This window comes from Carassius auratus, chromosome 36, assembly GCF_003368295.1.
Source record: "Carassius auratus strain Wakin chromosome 36, ASM336829v1, whole genome shotgun sequence".
NCBI classification, from domain to species: Eukaryota; Metazoa; Chordata; class Actinopteri; order Cypriniformes; family Cyprinidae; genus Carassius; species Carassius auratus.
In genome coordinates this window covers 14,460,661-14,481,338 of record NC_039278.1, presented here as the reverse complement: position 1 = coordinate 14,481,338, position 20,678 = coordinate 14,460,661, and the positions used below count along the sequence as shown (strand labels likewise).

Sequence of the window (20,678 nt, the reverse complement as noted above, 5' to 3'; positions counted from 1 at the left end):
CTGCTATTAATATTAATATAACATCCAATAATATAACGTAAACATATCAAAAATGCTAAAAGAATCCCAGGTATTGAGATGTAATGTTAATCTCTCGTTTGTGTGTGTGCTGACAGAGTTTTACCAGTAGAGGTCGATGTTGATTCTAACACAGGGATACACAGGGACCAGCCCATTATATCATATATATATATATATATATATATATACATATATATATATATATGTATGTATATATATATATATATATATATATATATATATATATATATATATATATATATATACATATATATATATATATATATATATATATATATATATATATATATATATATATGTATATATATATACATATATATATATATATATACATATATATATATATGTATATATATATATATATATATATATATATATATATATATATATATATATATATGTATATGTATATATATATACGTATATATATATATATATATATATATATATATATATATATATATATATATATATATATATATACATACATATATATATATATATATATGTATATATATATATATATATATATGATATAATGGGCTGGTCATCACTGACACTGATGAAGGGTTTCTGAAGGGAATCTGAAGAGAAATAATCTACAGCTATTAAAAACATTGCAATAACAGTTTCAAACTACACAAACAAGCAATTAAATATCTCACCAAGAACCGTCACTGTGGTGGGAGGAGAATTAGATGATGGTTTATTGATGCCTCGTTCATTTATTGTGTAGTAACAGTTAATGTAGATTGAGCACTTCAGCACCAGTGAGCTCGAGCTGACATGATGAACTAACTTTTATATTCCTCTCTTCTCTGTTTTTGGTGAAATAACACTGACTCGCTCTAACATCTGCTGGAGTCTCACAGCTGATCTTCACTGAGCTGGACTCTCTTATGACATCTGGAGATACTTTTACAGTAGGAGATTCTGAAACAACACAGAACAGATCAGTCACTACATTACATCTCCTTGATGGCAATGTACAAAATGTAATCAACAAGGTGCATATTCTGGTTGTGACTTTAGATCATTTGAATAAGACTTTTGCATGCTATACTCAAATATAACTGTATAAATATTAAACATCATAATTCCCAAATAAAGACATGCAGGTTCTTATTTCATTTTTTGTAATCATTTTGTAATTTGTGAGACTAAATCTTCAAATTACTGATCAGACATGCAGAAATATTATTGACATTGAAGCTTCTTCAAAACAAAAATGAATACAAATGTGAACAAAGTATTTAAGATGTTAAACAACAATTCCCTTCAAATCACTTACTGTATGACTGAACCTCCATAAAGCGCTGAATAGCAACGAAGATGAAAAACTCAATAAAAGCGAGTGTGAAAGAGACAGAATGAGACTCTCATGATGGGTGAATTAGGAAGAGGCACATCTGAACACATGAAACCTTATAATCTGCTTTTTATGTAGATAAAAGTCTTGATAATAAGATCGATTGATCATCATATGTAAAGTTTTCAGTTATTATTAACTAATTCATTTCAGATCATTGAATGTGAATTGCTTCAATGTAACTCAGGTAAGTATTATTTTAAAAATACAGCGTTGTTAAAAGCTTTAACAGTAGAAGTCGCTGTTGAAACTGAAAAAAGAATTCCACGACATCAAAAGGTACTTTAAAAATAAAACTTAACCTCATGTCCAGGCCTGGATATCACAATTTAAAATCAACTCTTTTCCAGTTAGTTTCCATTAAATAAAAAGCTGTTTTATTTAATTTTGTAATGCGCACATAACTTCAGGCGAGCTAAATGTTATCTCATTCATATTGCAGTGTTGTAAAGTAAGATTGCTTCTAGTGAATTGGTTAATTTAATTGTGTGGTTAGGTATTAGAAAGTTAACACTGCAATTCTAGGCCTTGTGCAGAATGGTTAAGGTAGGATGTACACTAACAGTTTATTGAAATTTGAAAGGAGGCAGAAAAAAAGATGTCTAACTTATATAAATATAAAATACATTTAAATTAAAACTTTTCACAACATGTAAACATGCAGAGATTCAAAAGGTATAAATTGTCAGAGATCACTTACTGAAAGACTGAACATTTATAAGGAGCTGAAATCAATGAAGATGAACAATATTACAGTGAGTCTAAGAAAAGAACAGAAGGAAGACTTCCACAATGAATAAAATGCAGTCCGTTTTATTAGGCTCACGACGAAAGACCACTCTTTCATGAAGAGTTGGAAAATATTATTTTCATTATTTTCCCTATTAACAAAAATTATATGTCTGTGTGTATGTATATATATATATATATATATATATATATATATATATATATATATATATATATATATATATATATATATATATATATATATATATATATACAGTCACAGAGTGATACAGAGGGTGAATATATACCGCTATATGTTAGTTAATATATATATATATATTTATACTATTTTTGGCTGCATAAAAACATCACAATAATCTACAAGTAATCCACATGACTGCAGTCCATATATTAACATCTTTTGAAGTGAAAAGTTTCATGTTTATTAGAAACAAATCCAGGTGGCCCCCATCACCTTGAATTATATACAACTTGCTTCCATTAACAGCACTTTCATTGTTATATTTTTGGGTGAACTACTCCTTTAAAGGTACACTATGTGACTTTTGATGCTCTAGTGCAGGGATCCTCAAATCTGGACCTCGAGATCCACTTTCCTGCGGAGTTTAGCTCTAACCCTAATTAAACACACTTGAGCATGCTAATCAATGCCAATCAGTGTCTTTGGGATCATTAGAAAATCACAAGCAGGTGTCTTTGATCAGGGATGAAGCTAAACTCTGCAGCGCATTAGACCTCCAGGGTAAGATTTGAGGAAGGGGGCTCTAGTGGTTAATAAACAATACAGCATGCATCTTGCGGAAGAATATTATTACTGGAGCTACTTCACTCGCTCGGCCTAAAATACTCCAAATATAAACACTTTTCATAGGTGTACCATAGTGATTCAAGATAAGACAAAAACACATTTTGGAAGAAGGATTCATGATGTACTCAAAAAATTAAATCATAGAAAAAAGATCTGCACACTAATATTCTCCCTTTATTAAAAAAAAAAGTGAACAAAAAAGTTGTTATGTACATGCTGTACCTTTAACAACAGTGTTTGTCCAACAACCTTCACTGTACTGAAATAACTCACAAATTTAGTGAACTATCCATGTGACACTGGGAGGTTTTGAAGGATAGTTTCTATTCAATTCATTCCATCTAACTATTATTAGATAAAAATACATCTCCAAGTAGTTTATGAATAATTGTAAATATTTCTTTCTAACTTTTATAAGAAACGGAGGATGTGTTGTTTCGTAGTTTTGAGTGCAGTCATTCAGAAGAACAATATGAGTCATACCTGAGTACTTCAGCTCAGAATATATATATATACAGTATGTGTGTGTGTGTGTGTGTGTTTATCCTATAGTACACAATGAAGTCTTTAATGTCACGAGGACTGTGGCTGAATCTACAAACTCTTCCTCTGTTCAGAGGGCAAATACAGAATGAGACTCAGTGTTTCAGATCCTCATGACGGCAGGAAAAATCTCATCAGAACTCCAACACATGGCTGGACTGTACCTTGAGAGCAGTTTTAACATAAATCCTTAAAATGCTATTGGTGTTATTGCAAAACTCGTACTCATTAAAATTACATCTTAATATTAAAAAGGTGCTCACCGGTAGCATTTATTGTGGTCTCATAACAAGTACTGGATTCTGTAGCCAGAGTTGCTGAAATATTAAAATAAATCATTACAATTGTTGTGTCATGGTTTATTCACTTTTAGGTTCTATTTTTTGGAGAATAACTGCCACTCACTTTATTCTTGACTGACTTAAAATGAATTGAAAATTCAAATTCCATGACTGTAAAACCACACTGTGTTTCATGTTCATGCGACTGTACCTTTTTAGAGAAGAGAAGAGAAAGAAAAGTATTACCATTATCTGATCCTGGGATTTCACAGAAAATTCTAAATTGACAAAATTCAGAGTGATGGATAACTCTGATGTACGACCGCTCATCTGCAAGCATATAAAATTTGCTTTAACCATTTAAAGGGCCCATTGGGGGCCTCCGCAAACTTCCAAAAAAGCCAAAAGATGACTAGAATTATTTAAATATAGTAAAAATAAATCTAACTTAATTCATATAATAAAAACACAATAACATGTATAATTTGTAAATTTGGATAGTACTGTTTTTTAAATATTGGTAGTATCTCAAATCAGCACTTCACATCATAGGAAATAACAAGTAATGAAAGGAAACTTATGAGCCAAATTGCACAATATGTCTTTATAACATTAAACAGATGATAAAGTATAACAAAAAGTTACTTCAAGGATATCAAAACCAAATAAATCAGAACACAAACATTTCATTCTTTTCTGATGCTATGGGAATTCTGAATGTAATTGTCATATTTAAGTCTAATGGATTTTCTCACAATAGTTTGTATTTGTTGAGGCCTTTCAAAGCCACAGCACACAACTGTGGTTGAGCAGAGCTGGAGCTGCTAAAACAAGACATATCCTCTGGTCTGCCTGTGTGTGTTCATGTGGCTTTAGAGAGTGAATGTGCCACAGTGCATAGTAGTGATAAAACTTCACTGAGACGACTGCCATCATGTCACATACATCTCTGGGAGTCAGGGTTGCCAGGTTTTCACAACAAAACCCACCCAGTTGCTTCTCAAAACTAGCCCAAATCAATCATGTTTCGAAATGGATCCCCCGGTAAAAAACACATTTTGGTGAGGTAAAATATGGTGGGGTTTCCTAAGAAAAATTCACATTTTAGGAGCTAAATATCAGGTTATTGGGGTCTCTTAAATCCATGGACATGAAAAACAACAGCGGCAGAAGTATTAAAGGGTAAGTTCACCCAAAAATGTTAATGCTGTGATTAATTACTCACCCTTGTGTTGTTCCAAACCCACATTTTCAGAACACAAATTAAGATACTTTTGATTAAATCTAAGAGCTCTCAGAGCCTAGATAGACAGCTATGCAACTGAAATGTTCCCAGGTCCAGAAGCGTAATAAGGACATTGGTAAAATATTCCATGTTACAGTGGCTCAACTTAAGCTTTGCAAAGCTACCAGAATACTTTTTGAGCGCAAAGAAAACTTCATAATTTAAACTTCAAAATTACATAATTTATTCAACAATTCTCCTCTCCAGAGTCTTTTTTATTTAATCCGCTGGAGAAAATGTTTATAGTGTACACACATCAGGGACAGTGGTTTTGAATAAAACAAATAGATATTAAATTAACAAGATGAGAAAAAATGTGTGTGCAGTAAATGTGGTGTTTACGGTCCAGTCTGTGCTCTCAGTAGTTCCTTCAGTCGTGAACCCCTGTCTTTAACAGATGAATCACTAACACTTCTACATAGTGCACTTCATATGGTATACACTTAAGTTTTTAACTGTTTGTGAGTATTTGCAAAATACTGCAGTATTATATTTTTAGTAAAATATAAATACTTTACTATTATAGTAAAAAAGTATAGTAAAACCAGAAATATACCAGACGAACACACTTGCTATGTAGTCCCTTGAGACTCTGAGGGGCTGTAGTTTCTAGAACAATTTTAAACCTCTGTGAAAGTCTGTTTGTTATGACATTTTAAGTCCATTCAGATCACTGATTGTGTTTGATGGTTTAGAAAGCTAACTGTAAACCACACCAGCTCAGAAAGCCAGCACTACAACCGCTCATGAGCACAAGTGATCATTGCATAAGGTCTGTCTCAGTGTTAACAATATTTGTATCTGTAGCATAGACTGTGGTTTTAGAACATCTACTGACCTAGAAAAAAGAGAGAGAGAAAAAAACATTGTTGAAGGTTGTGTAAGTAAACTTTAAATAAAAGCTTTTATGACAGTAGTAACTTATGGGGGTTTCTTCATTTCATCTTAATTCATTTAAGTTACAGGGAAACTAATGTGAATACATTAAAAATAACATTAAAACTTCTTAATATCTATGGTATGCTGTTATATTATTATTATTATTATTATTATTATTATTATTATTATTATTATTATTATTATTATTATTATTATTATTATTATTATTTGCTAATTTTCAAATGGCTTATGTATATATTTTTATTGTTATACTCTTGCCCCAGACCAGCCTTTCAATCTTAAAATATTAAGAACTTACTATTCAAGTTGTAGGAAAATAAGTTTTGTTTGTTTGTTTGTTTTTTGTAGAGAAAGTTTTTTTTACAATTTGCAGAGACAATTTTGCCATGTTACAAAGTAATCATCATAAAAAACAATAATTATAAATATCAGATAAACGTACATAATGTTCCCTTTGTGGTTGGTGTGGACTGAATTTGCACAGGGTAAAAAAAACTATAGATGAAAAACCTAATAAAAAATAATGCACAGACTTGAATTAATTAACATTTAATGTGAGATTGTGAAGATAACTAACATTACAGACTTGTTAGGTTGTTAACTACTTAACATTTTCCCATTTTCCTTGATCTTATGAGAAGTGAGAATGGTTAATTAGTTTACATATGAGCTATTTAAGCAAAAATAATTAATCACGGTGATAATGAATGAAGAACTCACTATTTGTACAGAGTCTATTAATATATTAGCTAAACTTTAATTAACTAATAATTAACTACTACTTAATTAACCATAAACTAATAGTTTACAAATTATTTGTAAGCAATTATTATAGCAGTGTTAGCATACCAATACTATCATATTGGTAAAGCACCTGTGACAAAAATTTTGAAGACAAAAATGTGTGTACTATCCTAGAGCGGAGAAGAACAGACACTTAATATGAAATATAATTTTTTATTTTCAAAAATATAAGTTGCCACTTACTTTGAGGCTGAACCTCTAGAAATAGTGTAAAGATGATGAAGATGAGCAGCAACAGTGTGACACGAAAGAGTGATGAACTGACATACAGACACACACCACATCAGACCATACATGAGGAAGTAGGAAGTAATGAAAGAAAACATGAAAAACAAATGCCAAGGTTTGTCTCTATAAAATGAAATATATAAAGCACACAATATATTGCTTGTCTGAAGTGTTGATCTCTTTTAAAGCCACAGGACACCATTGTGGTTGTGCAGAGATGGAACTGATTTAAACTATATGTTTTCAGTCATTTATTTAAAAACTTGAAAACCGTTATTTAAAAGTGTTGAGCATTTTTTAATAAAATAAAAATTACAACACCACAATAGAACACTAAAAAGGAAAAATGTAGCCATTAATTTTTGTGAGCCCATAATACTTTTTTCAAATATCTGTAAAGCTTTTAATTGATTTTAATTTTAAAGGACCCATTATGGGCTATTACCCATAATTACTCGTCGCATATATGACTGTAAATGCATGATTTGGACATCAGAGTTCGCTGTCATCTGACTCATATCCACAGTAATCAGATACATGTATGGCAGTCATTGGAGACCTGAATTGCTGAAGGTTGTCATAAAAAAATAAAAATAAATTTTTAATGTACACCATTCAAACGATTGCTGTAAGTCTCTCTTGCTCACTAAGGCTGCATTTATTTGATCACAAATACAGTAAAAAAAAAAAAAAAAAAAAAAAAAAAAACAACAGTAACACTGTGAGTATATTATACCAATTCAAAATAACAGCTTTCTGTATAAATATATTTTATTCCTGTGATGGCAAAGTGGGATTTCCAGCAGCTATTACTTGTAGATGATGTAGATTTTACGTGTAACTTTGAGGAATAAGGGAAAAGTACAAAAGGAACAAGAACAGAAACATAAAAATTAGGTACTTTATATAATAAACATCAGGTGAAAATATTCACACAAGCCACAGGACAAAATATGACCTTGTGTTTGTCTATACAACTGCCATTCACAATAACATGATATAACAATTGTTATGTAATTAAAAAGTATGCATATTCATGCTGTGTGCCTTCTGATGTGGTTATTCTGTTCATGTAAATCTACAGAAAATACAAGTAAACTGAAATCAGAGAGAAGTTTATGAAACAGTTTTGAAATTAGAAAGCAGATGTTTAACATTTACAATAAAAGGCATTTGTTATGGAGGATTAAAGGCCGTTAAAAAGTAAGATGCATCAATAGGGCTGCATTAAACAGCAGCAGGCAGAGTTGTGTTCTTTCATTGGACCTTCAGCTGACTGTAAACACTACTGCTGTCACTGGAGATGGTCGGTTCGGTTATGACGGTGTAATACAATTGATTCACTTCAACCTGGAGAGAAATTCAATCTTAAAATGAAGATAAATAACAGCATGTGCATGTGAGACCAGCTGATTTACTCACCTCATTTTGCATTGATTCGTCACTGTTTCCTGCATAACATGACATATCAGATGTCAAATACTGACCATGACATACTGATAGATTTTAGATTATAAGATATGATATAGATATGGTTTTATCAGTTTAACTTTTTGAGAGAACTCACAAAATGAAGGTAATATAATAATATAAAGGGGATTCCTTTTACTCTTTACCTGGTGGTTGAGAGGGGGATTGATTGAAGTTGATGGTTGAGTAAAGCACTGTATCTTCCTCTCCAAACTAAATAATAAAGAGTGATCTATTAAACAGTGGGAATTATTAAAATGATCCAATTAACCATTCTAACAAATGTAAACTGATTATACTTACTGAGTCTGAACAGGCCGTTGGTAAAGAAAGTCCTACAATACAGACAGACGTTTCAGCAAACCTTGGCCTTTATTTATGTTTTGAGTAAGAAATGGCTTACATTATGGACAGAAAAAGTTAAAACGTACCTTGTTTCTGTTTTTTGCCGCTGAATTTGATCCAAATCCTACTCAATTTTACAAATAAAATTTGTGCACATTTTCATTCTTTATTATTTTACATTTTATTTTAAATGAGTTGAGTTTGTTTCTTCGTTGGAAAAGATTTGGTAAATTTTAGCATTCCATCACTGGCTCACCAATGGATCCACTGCATCTTTTTAAGTCTTCTCTTCATATTGTGAAGTGAAAGGAAATCCACAATTAAGAGGTTTTTAACTTCAAACCATTGTTTCTGGCAAAAATACATTATGTCCTCTATGACAAAATTATTTATTTTGTCCAGAAAAGATTGTTTAAAATTAAATCACCTCAGTGACGTATTTGTTAATTACAAATATGCAGTTTTAACTTCAAAAGATGTTAATTGATGAAGTGGAGTGGTGTGGATTATTGTGATGTTTTTATGAGCTGTTTGAACTCTGATTCTGACGGCACCCATTCACTGCAGTGGATCCATTGGCAAGCAAGTGATGTAATGCAAAATTTTCCCAAATCTATTCTGATGAAGTAAAAAAAAAAAAAATTCCAGTAAACTATTACTTTTATGATTTCATTTATGTAATTAAAATATAGATACTTCCTCACCTCTCTGGCTTTGACTTTCCTGTTTTGAAAGAAACATCAAACTGTCAAGCTGAACATTTATCTTTTCAATTAGAATCTTGAAACTATAAGCCATGGAAGACAGTAATTTTTTTGTTTAGTTTTTTTACACTTACCTGTACATCTGTTCAAACAGATACCCACGAGTGCAGTCAGTACAATTCCTCCACCAGATGCAACCACAGCAATGAGGAAGAACATTTCTGTGTGAGACAAAGCTGTCAAAAATGAGCAAGAAATGCATTTTTGCTTCAATTTTCAGTGCCCCTGGGTTTCTAATAAATGTGCTGCATCAAATAACTCATCCTCTGAGTAAAGTTACTTACTTGTATTTAAATACTTTCTGATTTCAGGGCCTTTAGTCATTAAGGGGATCGCTGTAAGGAAGAAACTGACCATTAGCATATCTGTAATAAATTCAGGATGTTTCTTCATCTTGTTTTGGCTGAACATTTTCACTCTTCACATCTGATTGGATCAACGTGATATGTGAATTTAAAGTTTGATTCATATTTTAAGACCCTATATATAGACATATACATTTTATAATATTTACCTGAAGCACGTTCTGTAGTATCAGTAAGTGTAGTCAATTCCAGGGATGCTGAGGATTTGTTAATAAATCAAATGAAAATCAGATCAATCAAATGTTTTGGTTACAGTAATGTTGCAGGAGACGTCCTGAGGACTCACCGTTTGCAGGATCTGTTAAACTATGGCCAACTATGTCTTGGGTACTTAGATTTGACATATCTGTAGAAACAAAACAAACTGAGATGAGATTTCAAGCCAATGATCAAAATCTTCAATGAGCCGAGGAAAATTAGGAGAAAGATAAAAAAGCTCTTGTTGGTTATCAGATCTGTTATGATTTCAGACTCAGTAGTGGATGTTACAGACAAAACTATTGAACACACAGAACAAGAGTCAGGGGCTTCATGCACTTATTATTTTTGAAGGGGCACAAGTGAAGGTGGGGGTGGGGCGCCTCATGTTTGTCATGTGATACACAGTAGCCACAAGAGCACTGTATAACAGGATTATGTTTTGATGCTAGTGTTTTATTTAATTTTTCCTTTTTTTTTAAATTTTCCGAAATGTTTAAAAAATCACTTTTATAAGGCGTTTCAACAAAGTTGTGTGGCCACAGTGTGTGAAAAAAAACAGCATATAATGGTAAAAATCCACCCACCCATTGTTTTATAATCCCAATAAATCATAAACAATCTCTTCACACTAGCAGTTCCAGATTTCTCACTACTATGATGTCATACTCAGGAAAATCCCACCCATTTGTGACACTCTCTGCCCTATTTGCATATGCACAGCCCCGAGAACAGTAAGCAGCGGTCCGCCCTTACTGTTCTCTTGCTGTAGCTTGAACGAGGGTCAGTTCAGCACTAGAGTTGTGCAAAGATTGCTTCTGACAGAGGGATATCATAGCTTTGAGCGCAAATTTCTAGAGTCAAGACTAAGTATCATATTTTGTTTTCCAAAAGAGCTTCTTGGCTCTCTGTAAGGCTAATGTTGCTAAAGCTACCATCGTCTCTGTGTTTTTCCCTAATTTTGCCTTCACGTGCTACCAGAATGATCGTAAATAGGAATGTGGTCGTTAAAAATTGCATTTGGAAGCAATATGAGGATTAGTAACAAAGTCACCAACAGTTAAACCGTAACACTGGTATGTCTGCAAGCATGAGCTCTTGAAGCTCCGCACTCTTCTGAAAAGGGAGATGGGAGCACCACCTCATTTTCATTTAAAGGAGACAAACACAAAAACAGCACATTTTGGCTCATAACCTAAAAATTTTAATGAGCAATAATGCATTCTGTGGCACCTTTAACTATTTCATGAAATATCTTGATTCTCAAATATGTGTAAGTAAATGCATTTTGCACCTTTATGGATCATGTTAGGTGATCTATAATGGTGATGGGCAAAGTAACATTAGTGTAATATATTAAGTATATTAACCCTTCTTTTTACTTAAGTAGGCTTCCAGATACAGTATAGGTGTCATCATACCATAAAATATTTTTAATACTACTGACTTGGCATTTAACATAAATAAAATTAAAAACTCCCATTATAATACTGAAGCTGTTTACACTGTGAAATGAATATATAACTTAAATTCATACATACATCAGCACTTTGATGTTTATGATTAGATTTCGCGAAAGAGCAGAATTCAGTCAAGCCAGCGCGCACTGAACAAAACACCAGCGTTTACGGGTTGACTCATCTGAAAGCCTCTGATTGGCCAATGCGTTTATAAGCTCAACAGAATCATGTGAGAGGTTATAATGTGCAGAATTATGTGTCTGGCTCAGTGCCAGCTCAAGCATGGATGTAGATTTAAATTTAGCAGTTGGTGATGTGCTGCACTGAATCAAATATAATTCAATTCAATTCAATTCAAGTTTATTTGTATAGCGCTTTTTACAAAATAAATCGTTACAAAGCAACTTTACAGAAAATTATGTTTCTACAATATTTAGTAGTAGCTATAACAAATATTATTTGGCTATATTTTGTCTTTTGAAAGCTACATTCAAAATACACTTGGCTCAGAAATCTTTGAATCGGCATGACGCCTTGTTACACTAAATTAGATTAAATTAAATTATTAACGGCTAAATAATTTTTTGTAATGGCCGATTATAATACAGTTGAAATAATACAAGGTTTGTGTTCAAAATGAAAAATTATTATTTTGGTTGAGAGTAATACTATAGTTAAGTAATAACAATCAATCAAGTTGTTTAAATTAGAAAATCTGGAAATTCCATTATTCTAACCTTGAAAGGTTGCAATGGGAGTCACTGTAGTTGGGCTGACATCTGTAATTGGTGGCAAAGATGACATGGTGGCCAAACCTTTCAAGAAACAAAAAACATCAGCTTTGAAAATAATAAACCATTTTTCCACTAGTAGAAATGTTAATTCTTGATATCAATAAATGACATCATCACTTGAAGAAATTCTTGTTATCAGGAATTACATTTCAACTAGTAAAAAATATTATTCTTCATTTCAAGAATTAAAAAAAAAAGTTTTTACTAGTGGAAATGTAATTCCTGATATCAAAAATAGCCATAGTATTTATCCAATTCCTGATCTCAAGAATTAGCATTTTAACTAGTGAAAACTGAGTTGTCAAGAATTCATAACCTGTGAATAAATAAGTCAAACCGACTTGCCATCTAGAGCCCTTAAAGTTGTATACTTCATAATAAAAAAAATGCAATGTTCAAGGGTGAAGATAAATGGAAATCAGTGTGTTCTTATCATTATCAAGCATGAGAGATCACTTACCTTGCAATTTAACCTCCAGTGAAAGCTGAAGGATTATGAAGATGAGCAGGGCCATTTCACTGTCTGTAGACACTGTGAACAAACTTTAGAAATTGAGTAGACTACTCTTAAAGTGTCTGAGAAGGAAGTTGGTAATAAAACTTACCTTAAAATGGGCAAAATGTCAGTTCAATTTGACATTTCTGTCAAGAAATACTGCACTATATAAAAATATATATATCTGACCAATTACCATGTGTCTATTTCAAAATAATATCAAAACTGAAAAACTGACCACACGAGTAAGAAAACGAAAAGTAAAAATCAACCTCCAGAAACAGGTAGTTCACATGGTGAATAACCTGAAGAAATGAATACATTAAACAGGGAAGTTTATAGAATCAATTTCACTTGATGTATCACCCTTTGTTAACTGAAACAAGAAGTTCAAAAGTCCTTAAAGCTAGATAATGTATCACACTGTGATTAAATGTGACTTTTTAAACTATACTGTACATAATGTCTGGATGCCAAATTGCTGGGTTAAGAAAAATGCATATATAAAAAACATTATATGCAGTTCTGAAAAAAATACAGTGTTTGGATTCAAAGGTTTCAGTGGAAGAAAAATATAAAAGTATATTTCTAAAAGATTTTTTTGCTGCAAAAAAAATGAATAAGTGTTATGACCAGACTTAATTTTCCCAGACTCTCCAATATAAAACCTATAAAAGCCATGAACAGAAAAAATAAAAAATAAAATAAAAAAAAGTCTCATCTAATGTCAGCAAAAAATGCATCTGTCCTTTTTTGAGAAAAACAAAACAAAACAATAATAAATCATCAATAAGCCCCAGTAAATATTGGCCAACATCATTGTTTGGCAGATGGAAAATGTATATTTTTAGCCCTTATAGAAATCTGTCTGTTTTATTTGATATTTACATGTCCCATCATTAATTGTATTGACACATTTAAGACCAAACAATCTAGGCATGTTGTGTGTGAGTGGGTCACCGATGACGTTAACAACAGCTTGTGTCAGAGAGATACCACAGGAACAATGCAGTACTGTTCATTTAAAGCGTTTATGGATGGTCGTAATGGGGTCATTGTAACAACAATCCACACCCATCGCTGTGGCCTCCAACGCCTGAAAAGGATCTACTGCCTGGGTTCAGAGAAAAAAAAACGAGGTCATCTTAATGTCAGATATTTAACATCTAGGGCCTGTTTGAACAGTGGGTTGGTGATTATATAAATCGGTCAAACAGAGAAAAGGAAATTCTTCTTTGAGAAAAGAGGATCTGCACTGAAAGGTTGCTAGGAGTGACAAAAGCAGCAGAAGCTGTCTGAAACTTTCTCTCTCTTTTGTAAACAGTCACAAGGAGAATCTGAAACCTTCGTCACATAAAATAGTTTTTTAATGACAGAATTTGTCTATTTACAGTTTACTGGTATCTAAACTATATATCAAGCTTTTAATCCTGAATTATGGACTGGTATTTTGACCAGAAGCTATTGATGTTAAGAACGTTTTAATGATGAATTTGTTTCTTACAAACATGCAGATTTTCGCTTCACAAGATGTTAAATGATGGACTGGAGTGGTGTGGACTACTTGAAGGTTATTGTGTTGTTTTTATCAGCTGTTTGGACTCTCATTCTAACGGCACCCATTCACTGCAGAGGATCCACTGGTGAGCAAGTGATGGAAATCTGTTCTGATGAAGAAACAAACTTATCTACATCTTGGATGGCTGAGGACGAGTACATTTTCAGCAAATTTTCTTTTTTCAGTATTCGTAAAATATATTTTTTGCATCACATTAATAAACAAATTTCCACTTTGTAGTTCCTCCAATCATATTTACTAGTTCTACCTAAAGAAATTATGTACATTACAGTAGTTATTTTGCACGTCACATTTTCTTAAACAGTGGCAACAATAATTTAGGTTTCTGAGCTTTTATGTCAGTGAAAATGCAAGATTTGTTTTTAAGGAAACACTTTTCAGAAAAAAGCTTACAGAGTATTACCACTTATTTGGCATAACCTTGAATGAACACAGTTTGTAAATGATATCCAATAGTTCCTGGTATTTTTGATAGCTTTATGAGCATTTTAATGGAAACTTTGAATAATAACACTTTTTATTTTCTCCGTCCTTTGTAGCTGAAGTGTTCACTTTATCCCACTGAGCTGGAATTATTGGAGTTTTCACTTTCCAAAACCAACTAGAATCTAGAAATCTCAGCTCATGTCATTTCCCCAGAACCAGTATCTATAAAATACATATAACATGAAATATATTTTTTCATTTTTGAAAACAAACGAAAAAAAAAAGTTACGTGAAAAACAATCAACTGTCCAGCAATTCTTGCTTCTTTTTCATTGTACAAAATGAAAAAGGAGAACTTCTACTCTCACACCACTTCCTAACATCCTGCCCTCAGCATCTCCATTCTGAGTCTTTTAGGAATCTAGGAGAGATCAGAGGAGGGTATTTACACAGCCACCGTGGTGATGGACGACACAGGTGTTGCGGCTCCTTCTGGTGTAACCTTTGCCAGTCGGTGCTCCTTGTTTTTGGAGCAGCTCCGTCCACACAGCTGGCAGGACGCGCAGCAGGAGTTACAGCAGGGCAAGAAGCGAAACACACTCACACGCCACAGGAACCAGCCAGGGGCCCAACAGCACCAGCACATGAGGACCCCCACTGCAGTCACACCCAGAACCACATACAGCACCATCAGAGAAATAGAAGACTGGGAATCTGGAGAAGAAAAGATTTCATTAAAGGACTAGGGCCTACAATTCAGAGTTAAATTTAAATATATTCAGTAATAATGGCATTTACGGAATAAATTATTAAACAAACCCGAGACTTTTAAATGCAATAAGCCATGACAGAGTGTCTATTATGGTATCTTTAACATCATTTAGTCAGCACCAATATTGTAAAAGACACATTATTTAACAAATATATACATTTGTTAAACAATAGGATCTGAATAAATAAATAATCAAGGAATATAGTTTATTATCCTAGCTTTATATTACTAGTAAGTTAGTTTGGTAATTAATTAATTCATCTTTATTTGCATTTTAAGGTTGATCTATTTAAACCAAGAAGGCTGTATATCTAATGAACTATACATTAAGTAAATTGTGATAATTGTGATTTTAGAAATTTTATTATGTGCTTTTGTTATTTATTTATTTTAATTTGTCAATTTATATTTCAGTTTTAGTAGCTAGTTTACTTGCCCCATTACTTCAATATTAGCTTATTTAATTTCATTTAGCCTAGTTGCCATAGCAACATTTCAATATAGGTTTTTCATATAATATTTATATTTAATTTCTACTTTATTTAATTAATTAAAATGTGGCTTGTTTCGTTTGGCAACTGTGTTTCATTTGGCAACTCATTAAATCATTTTATATAGTAAAATACAATCTGTCCCAGTCTTTGTTCGAACACCTGTGGATTTTTCCACAAGCAATTTAGATTGAATTTGGAGGTAAAGGACGGCTATTAGTTCAGATGCACAAGAGTGGTGGCTACTTAGCAGACTAGTGCTCTTGAGAAGTTTCAACCATCAGATGATTTACACTTGCACTGAACATTTATGTGCTCTTCAATCAGCTTTGTGTCCTTAGCCTTTCAGAGTTCACCATTATACAGCAATAAAACCCAATTTATGGCCATTCTGAGGAGTAGTCATTTTATTAAGGGTTTTGTGCATTGAACTCTTCTACTCCAGGTTCTTCATACATCTGTCTAAATTCTTAAAGGAACATATTATTAAGAAATTTAAATGCTGTCATTTATGCAACATAAAGTCACAAAATTCTATAACTTTTAGATCTATAATTTATCACAATGCCTAAATGCGATTTTTCACTAAAGTGGGAAAAGGTACTTTAGATTTTTTAACTGTTCTTCAAAGTAAAAGTAAAAAAAAACTTATGAAGTTATGAAGAACATTTTAATAATATAAAGAACCTTTTTTCACTATATATAACTTTTTGTTTAATGGTTGTTATTATTAATGATTGATGTTAAATGTTATTAAAGGTTATTCTGTTTCTGTTTGGTTGCATATTTTCACTGCATTTAATAACTACTGGAGAAGAACAAACCGGTCACAGAATCTGGATCAGGAATGGCGTTTGACGTGGCGCAGTTCTTTAAAGTGGACACTGTCTGAGTGGGAACGTTCAGTGTCCGTGCTGGTTGGGTAACATGATGCTGTGAGGGCTTGGGTGTAGATAGAGGATCTGAAACCCACAAAAACAAGATCTATCAGGAACAAATCCCAGTTGGAAAAGCCTTCTCATAATAGAATGTTTACTGACCATTGCAACCAGGGTAATTAATTAAATCACTGCCATCGCCACAGTTGTCAATGCCTTTATCATCCGCACAAACCAGACTCATGGGGATACACTTCCCATTGCGACAGTTGAAGTAAGGCTCACCTCGGCACTCTGATTGGTTAAAACCTGGAGAGACAAACAATATGAGCAGATTGTTGGTATTCTGTTATGCTTCAGCTTCAAGAAAAAGAGAGGAAGATGTAAACACATTCGAACCCAGCCTGAATGAAGTGAAGTCTCCAACAAAGTCCACCCTTGGCTGAGTTCCTCGTGTCACAAGACGCAGAGTTAGAAAGTTGCCCGTTGACAGCACTGGTCGAGGAGGGCTCTTCCCACAGAGTGGCTGGCCAATAGGGGGCGCGGACTTATCCCTCCCATCATAGAACTGGATGTACGAGCCAGCGTGGCAGGGGTCTCCAGGCCCCTCTCCAGTGGTTGGCTCCAGGCTCTGGTCAGGCCGCGTTGGGCCGGATGATGAAGACCCCCTGGGTGATTCTTGGAGGGGGGGTGCAGGGCTGTGCGGGGACACTCTTAGCAGGCTGTAGACCAGAAAGAAGCGGAAATAGAACTGCACCTTGTCCCGGGGGGTGGCGGACTGCATGGTCAGGTGGCAATCCGTTCCCAAGGAGACAAAGTAGTACTTCCGGGACTCCTGGTGGGACTTTACGACCATGCCGTCCCCCTGTATTGTCTGTCCACAGAAGTCCACAACATTTACTGTTGAGAATATTAAGAAAACCGTGAGATCGAAGATGATTTTCTCAAGAACTTGAGATTCCCAACCAACTTTTTTTTCACCCAAAAACTAAAATCTGCTGAAAACAAATGTTTCTTCATCAGAACAGATTTGGAGAAATGTAACATGATACCATTTGCTCACCAATGGATCCTCTGCAGTAAATGGGTGCCGTCAGAATGAGAGTCCAAACAGCTGATAAAAACATCACAATAATCCACACCACTCCAGTACATCAATTAACATCTTTCAAAACGTTTTTTTTTTTTAAGAAACAAATACAAGACATTTTTTAAGTCAAAAACCATTGCTTCAGGATAAAATACAACAGCTCTGTCTATAATAATGTTTTCTCCAGTGATAAAGTCATCTCATATGAATCAGGAGAGAAATATGTACAGATCAGGCACCATTTACAAGTTAATTCCAAAACAGTTCTAAACAAATATGTCGGTGGATTTGATTTTGAGATGACAACAGGGAATGGATTTTTTTCACTGGAGGAAGTGTTATTTTGGATTATTGACTATTTTACCGCACTAGTTGATGTTTACTGATATACTGGAGTGGTGTGGATTATTGTGATGTTTTTATCAGCTGTTTGGACTTTCATTCTGATGGCACCCATTCACTGCAGAGGATCCATTGGTGAGCAAGTGATGCAATGCTATATTTCTCCAAATCTATTCTGATGAAGAAACAATCTCATGTACACTGAAATACAGAACACAGGGATGGAAGAAAAACAGAATGAATCCAGTTCTAATCTAGAAAGACCACAAGCATGAACTGGCTTTGCATCTCCCATATGGGGTACGAACCAAATAATAGGAAGATTTACAACCTATCCTTGGTTTATTAGCTTTGTTACCAAGGGCGACCGGTGGATCCATGATGTCTCACTGCCAGGAATGTCCAGAGAAACCTTCTATTGGTGGAAAAGGACCAATACCTCAAAATATTCCGTAACCATGTGTTCTCAACTGAGTTTCACAAAAATGAACAGCAGCAGAATAGAAAGTTCCCTATAAATGTTTTAATTGGCCAGACCAAAGTGCTGAGAGCTCCAATCACACCCGGGTTCCTACTTTTATTTAACTCTAGAAAAACAGCAGAGAACGTGCCAACTCTGTGGGTAATGACACAGATGCCAGGGGCTTTTCACAGGACCAGATGAGGAGGCGCTATATCAGTTTCTAATGTCAGATCAAATGAATCATCCTTAGCCAGATGTATTGTCTCATAATGAAAAACAATACATGATTTTCAAATATATATAACTGAAGGAGACATCCAGAGACGTGATATGATTTGGAGCCAAGTCAAATTACAGTAATATAATTAAATATAACATACATTAATATAGTCTATATAGTATATTTAGTCCCCACCCCCTTTTTGGTTTTGGTTTTACATGATTAAATAAATCTTAATAATATATGTATATACAGTATAGTAAGAATCATTAAAAAAAAGTTTTTGATGAATAAAACTAAAATTAAAACTAAAATTTTTAGTTTTAGAGAAACTTTTAAAAACTCAGAGATAAAATAACATTTTAAATTTACTTTCAGTTAACTTCATTAGATTACAGATAAAACACATCACACGGGACAAGCCAAATGTCTGTGAAGCCATTGCGACTCCAGACTAGTTCTGATGCCAATACACACAAATGAATTAAGAGTACGAGAAGAAACCCTGATTGCAACAAATGTCGGAGTGAACGAGGTAATAACGGGATAAATCTTGAGAATTGAACACCCATCACCGTACCTGTCTCAATGGAGTGACTCTGGCGTGTCATTAAGCTGAAGAGAACAAACCATCCTGACAGGTGCTGAATGCATCGCACTCTGGCCATCTCGCGTGTCCAAGCAAAAGCACTTGCTGCTCCAATGTTAAATGCAATTGTTCTGTCGCATTTGTACCGCGCAAAGTATACTCTTGCGAAAACCAAACATTCCCTTAATTTATAAAGACGACATATAGCCCGTGAAACGCCCCTAAATAACTGCTTTTTAATGGTTTTTAAGCAGGAATATTTGTCTATGGCATCTCAGATGCGTCGAGCTTAATCCTTGTTCATCATCCTGGCTTTTGTGCCTTTGAAGACTCTTTGTCAAATTTATGCGTCTTAGCTATTTCCATGACAATGTCACGGATCTAAAGGAGGAGCCGTGCAGGACCCCCCCAAAGCTGCCCCAACCCAAGCACCATCTACAGCCGAGGACAGGACTAAACATCTGTCACACTAGTATTTATAGAGCACTGAAAGTCTGGTGGAGTTTTAAGTATATAGGAAACTAAAGTTTTGGACAAAAATATTCATTCTTCATTATTGTATTGTTTTCATTTTAAAATAATTGTGATTAAAGTGATTTGCATTTTGTATTTATTTAGTATATTTAGGCCTTTTCAAAGTCACTAATTATCGGCTTACCTCATGAGGTGCATCATGGGGTGCAAAATGTAGAAGTTCATATGCAGTGAAGGTCATATTTATACTGAATACGTCCTGTTGCTGACCCTTATTCACTTCATACATACATTCACCTGGTTTGTATTTTTTTCTACCAAAAAATTTCAAACGTTTAAGCAAGCCTACATCAGAAGGTTTTACGTTGATTAGAAATAAATTCAGCCAAATATGTCCAAATCTTTAAATAGAGTTCTAAAACTCTATAAAATAATTTGTCACACAATAAAAA

At 33.6% G+C, this 20,678-nt stretch overlaps 2 protein-coding genes across 4 annotated transcripts; both read right to left on the bottom strand.

Moving 5' to 3' along the window:
* Positions 1–7,700: 7,700 nt before the first annotated feature.
* Positions 7,701–14,501, bottom strand: LOC113055374 (uncharacterized). 3 transcript variants are annotated; one of them, XM_026221650.1, is made up of 13 exons: positions 13,012–14,501; positions 12,867–12,938; positions 12,350–12,427; positions 10,241–10,300; positions 10,104–10,151; positions 9,874–9,924; positions 9,664–9,765; positions 9,530–9,548; positions 8,912–8,949; positions 8,784–8,815; positions 8,627–8,712; positions 8,433–8,461; positions 7,701–8,360 (listed from the first exon to the last, which is right to left on the bottom strand). In XM_026221650.1, exons 2-12 carry the CDS (start codon positions 12,919–12,921, stop codon positions 8,452–8,454), a joined length of 579 nt encoding a protein of 192 aa, XP_026077435.1. In that variant the 5' UTR covers positions 12,922–12,938; positions 13,012–14,501; the 3' UTR covers positions 7,701–8,360; positions 8,433–8,451. The 3 variants fall into 3 exon arrangements, with proteins under 3 accessions (XP_026077435.1, XP_026077432.1, XP_026077433.1); XM_026221647.1 differs by having other exon boundaries at positions 8,627–8,693; positions 13,012–13,392; XM_026221648.1 differs by having other exon boundaries at positions 8,627–8,693; positions 9,664–9,750; positions 13,012–13,388.
* A 72-nt stretch (positions 14,502–14,573) lies between these two features.
* On the bottom strand, positions 14,574–20,074 carry LOC113055368 (low-density lipoprotein receptor class A domain-containing protein 2-like). Its single transcript, XM_026221642.1, has 5 exons — positions 19,744–20,074; positions 17,448–17,948; positions 17,211–17,357; positions 16,995–17,132; positions 14,574–15,621 (listed from the first exon to the last, which is right to left on the bottom strand). The coding sequence occupies exons 1-5, from the start codon at positions 19,829–19,831 to the stop codon at positions 15,353–15,355; spliced, it is 1,143 nt and encodes a 380-aa protein (XP_026077427.1). The 5' UTR covers positions 19,832–20,074; the 3' UTR covers positions 14,574–15,352.
* Between the last annotated feature and the right edge of the window lie 604 nt (positions 20,075–20,678).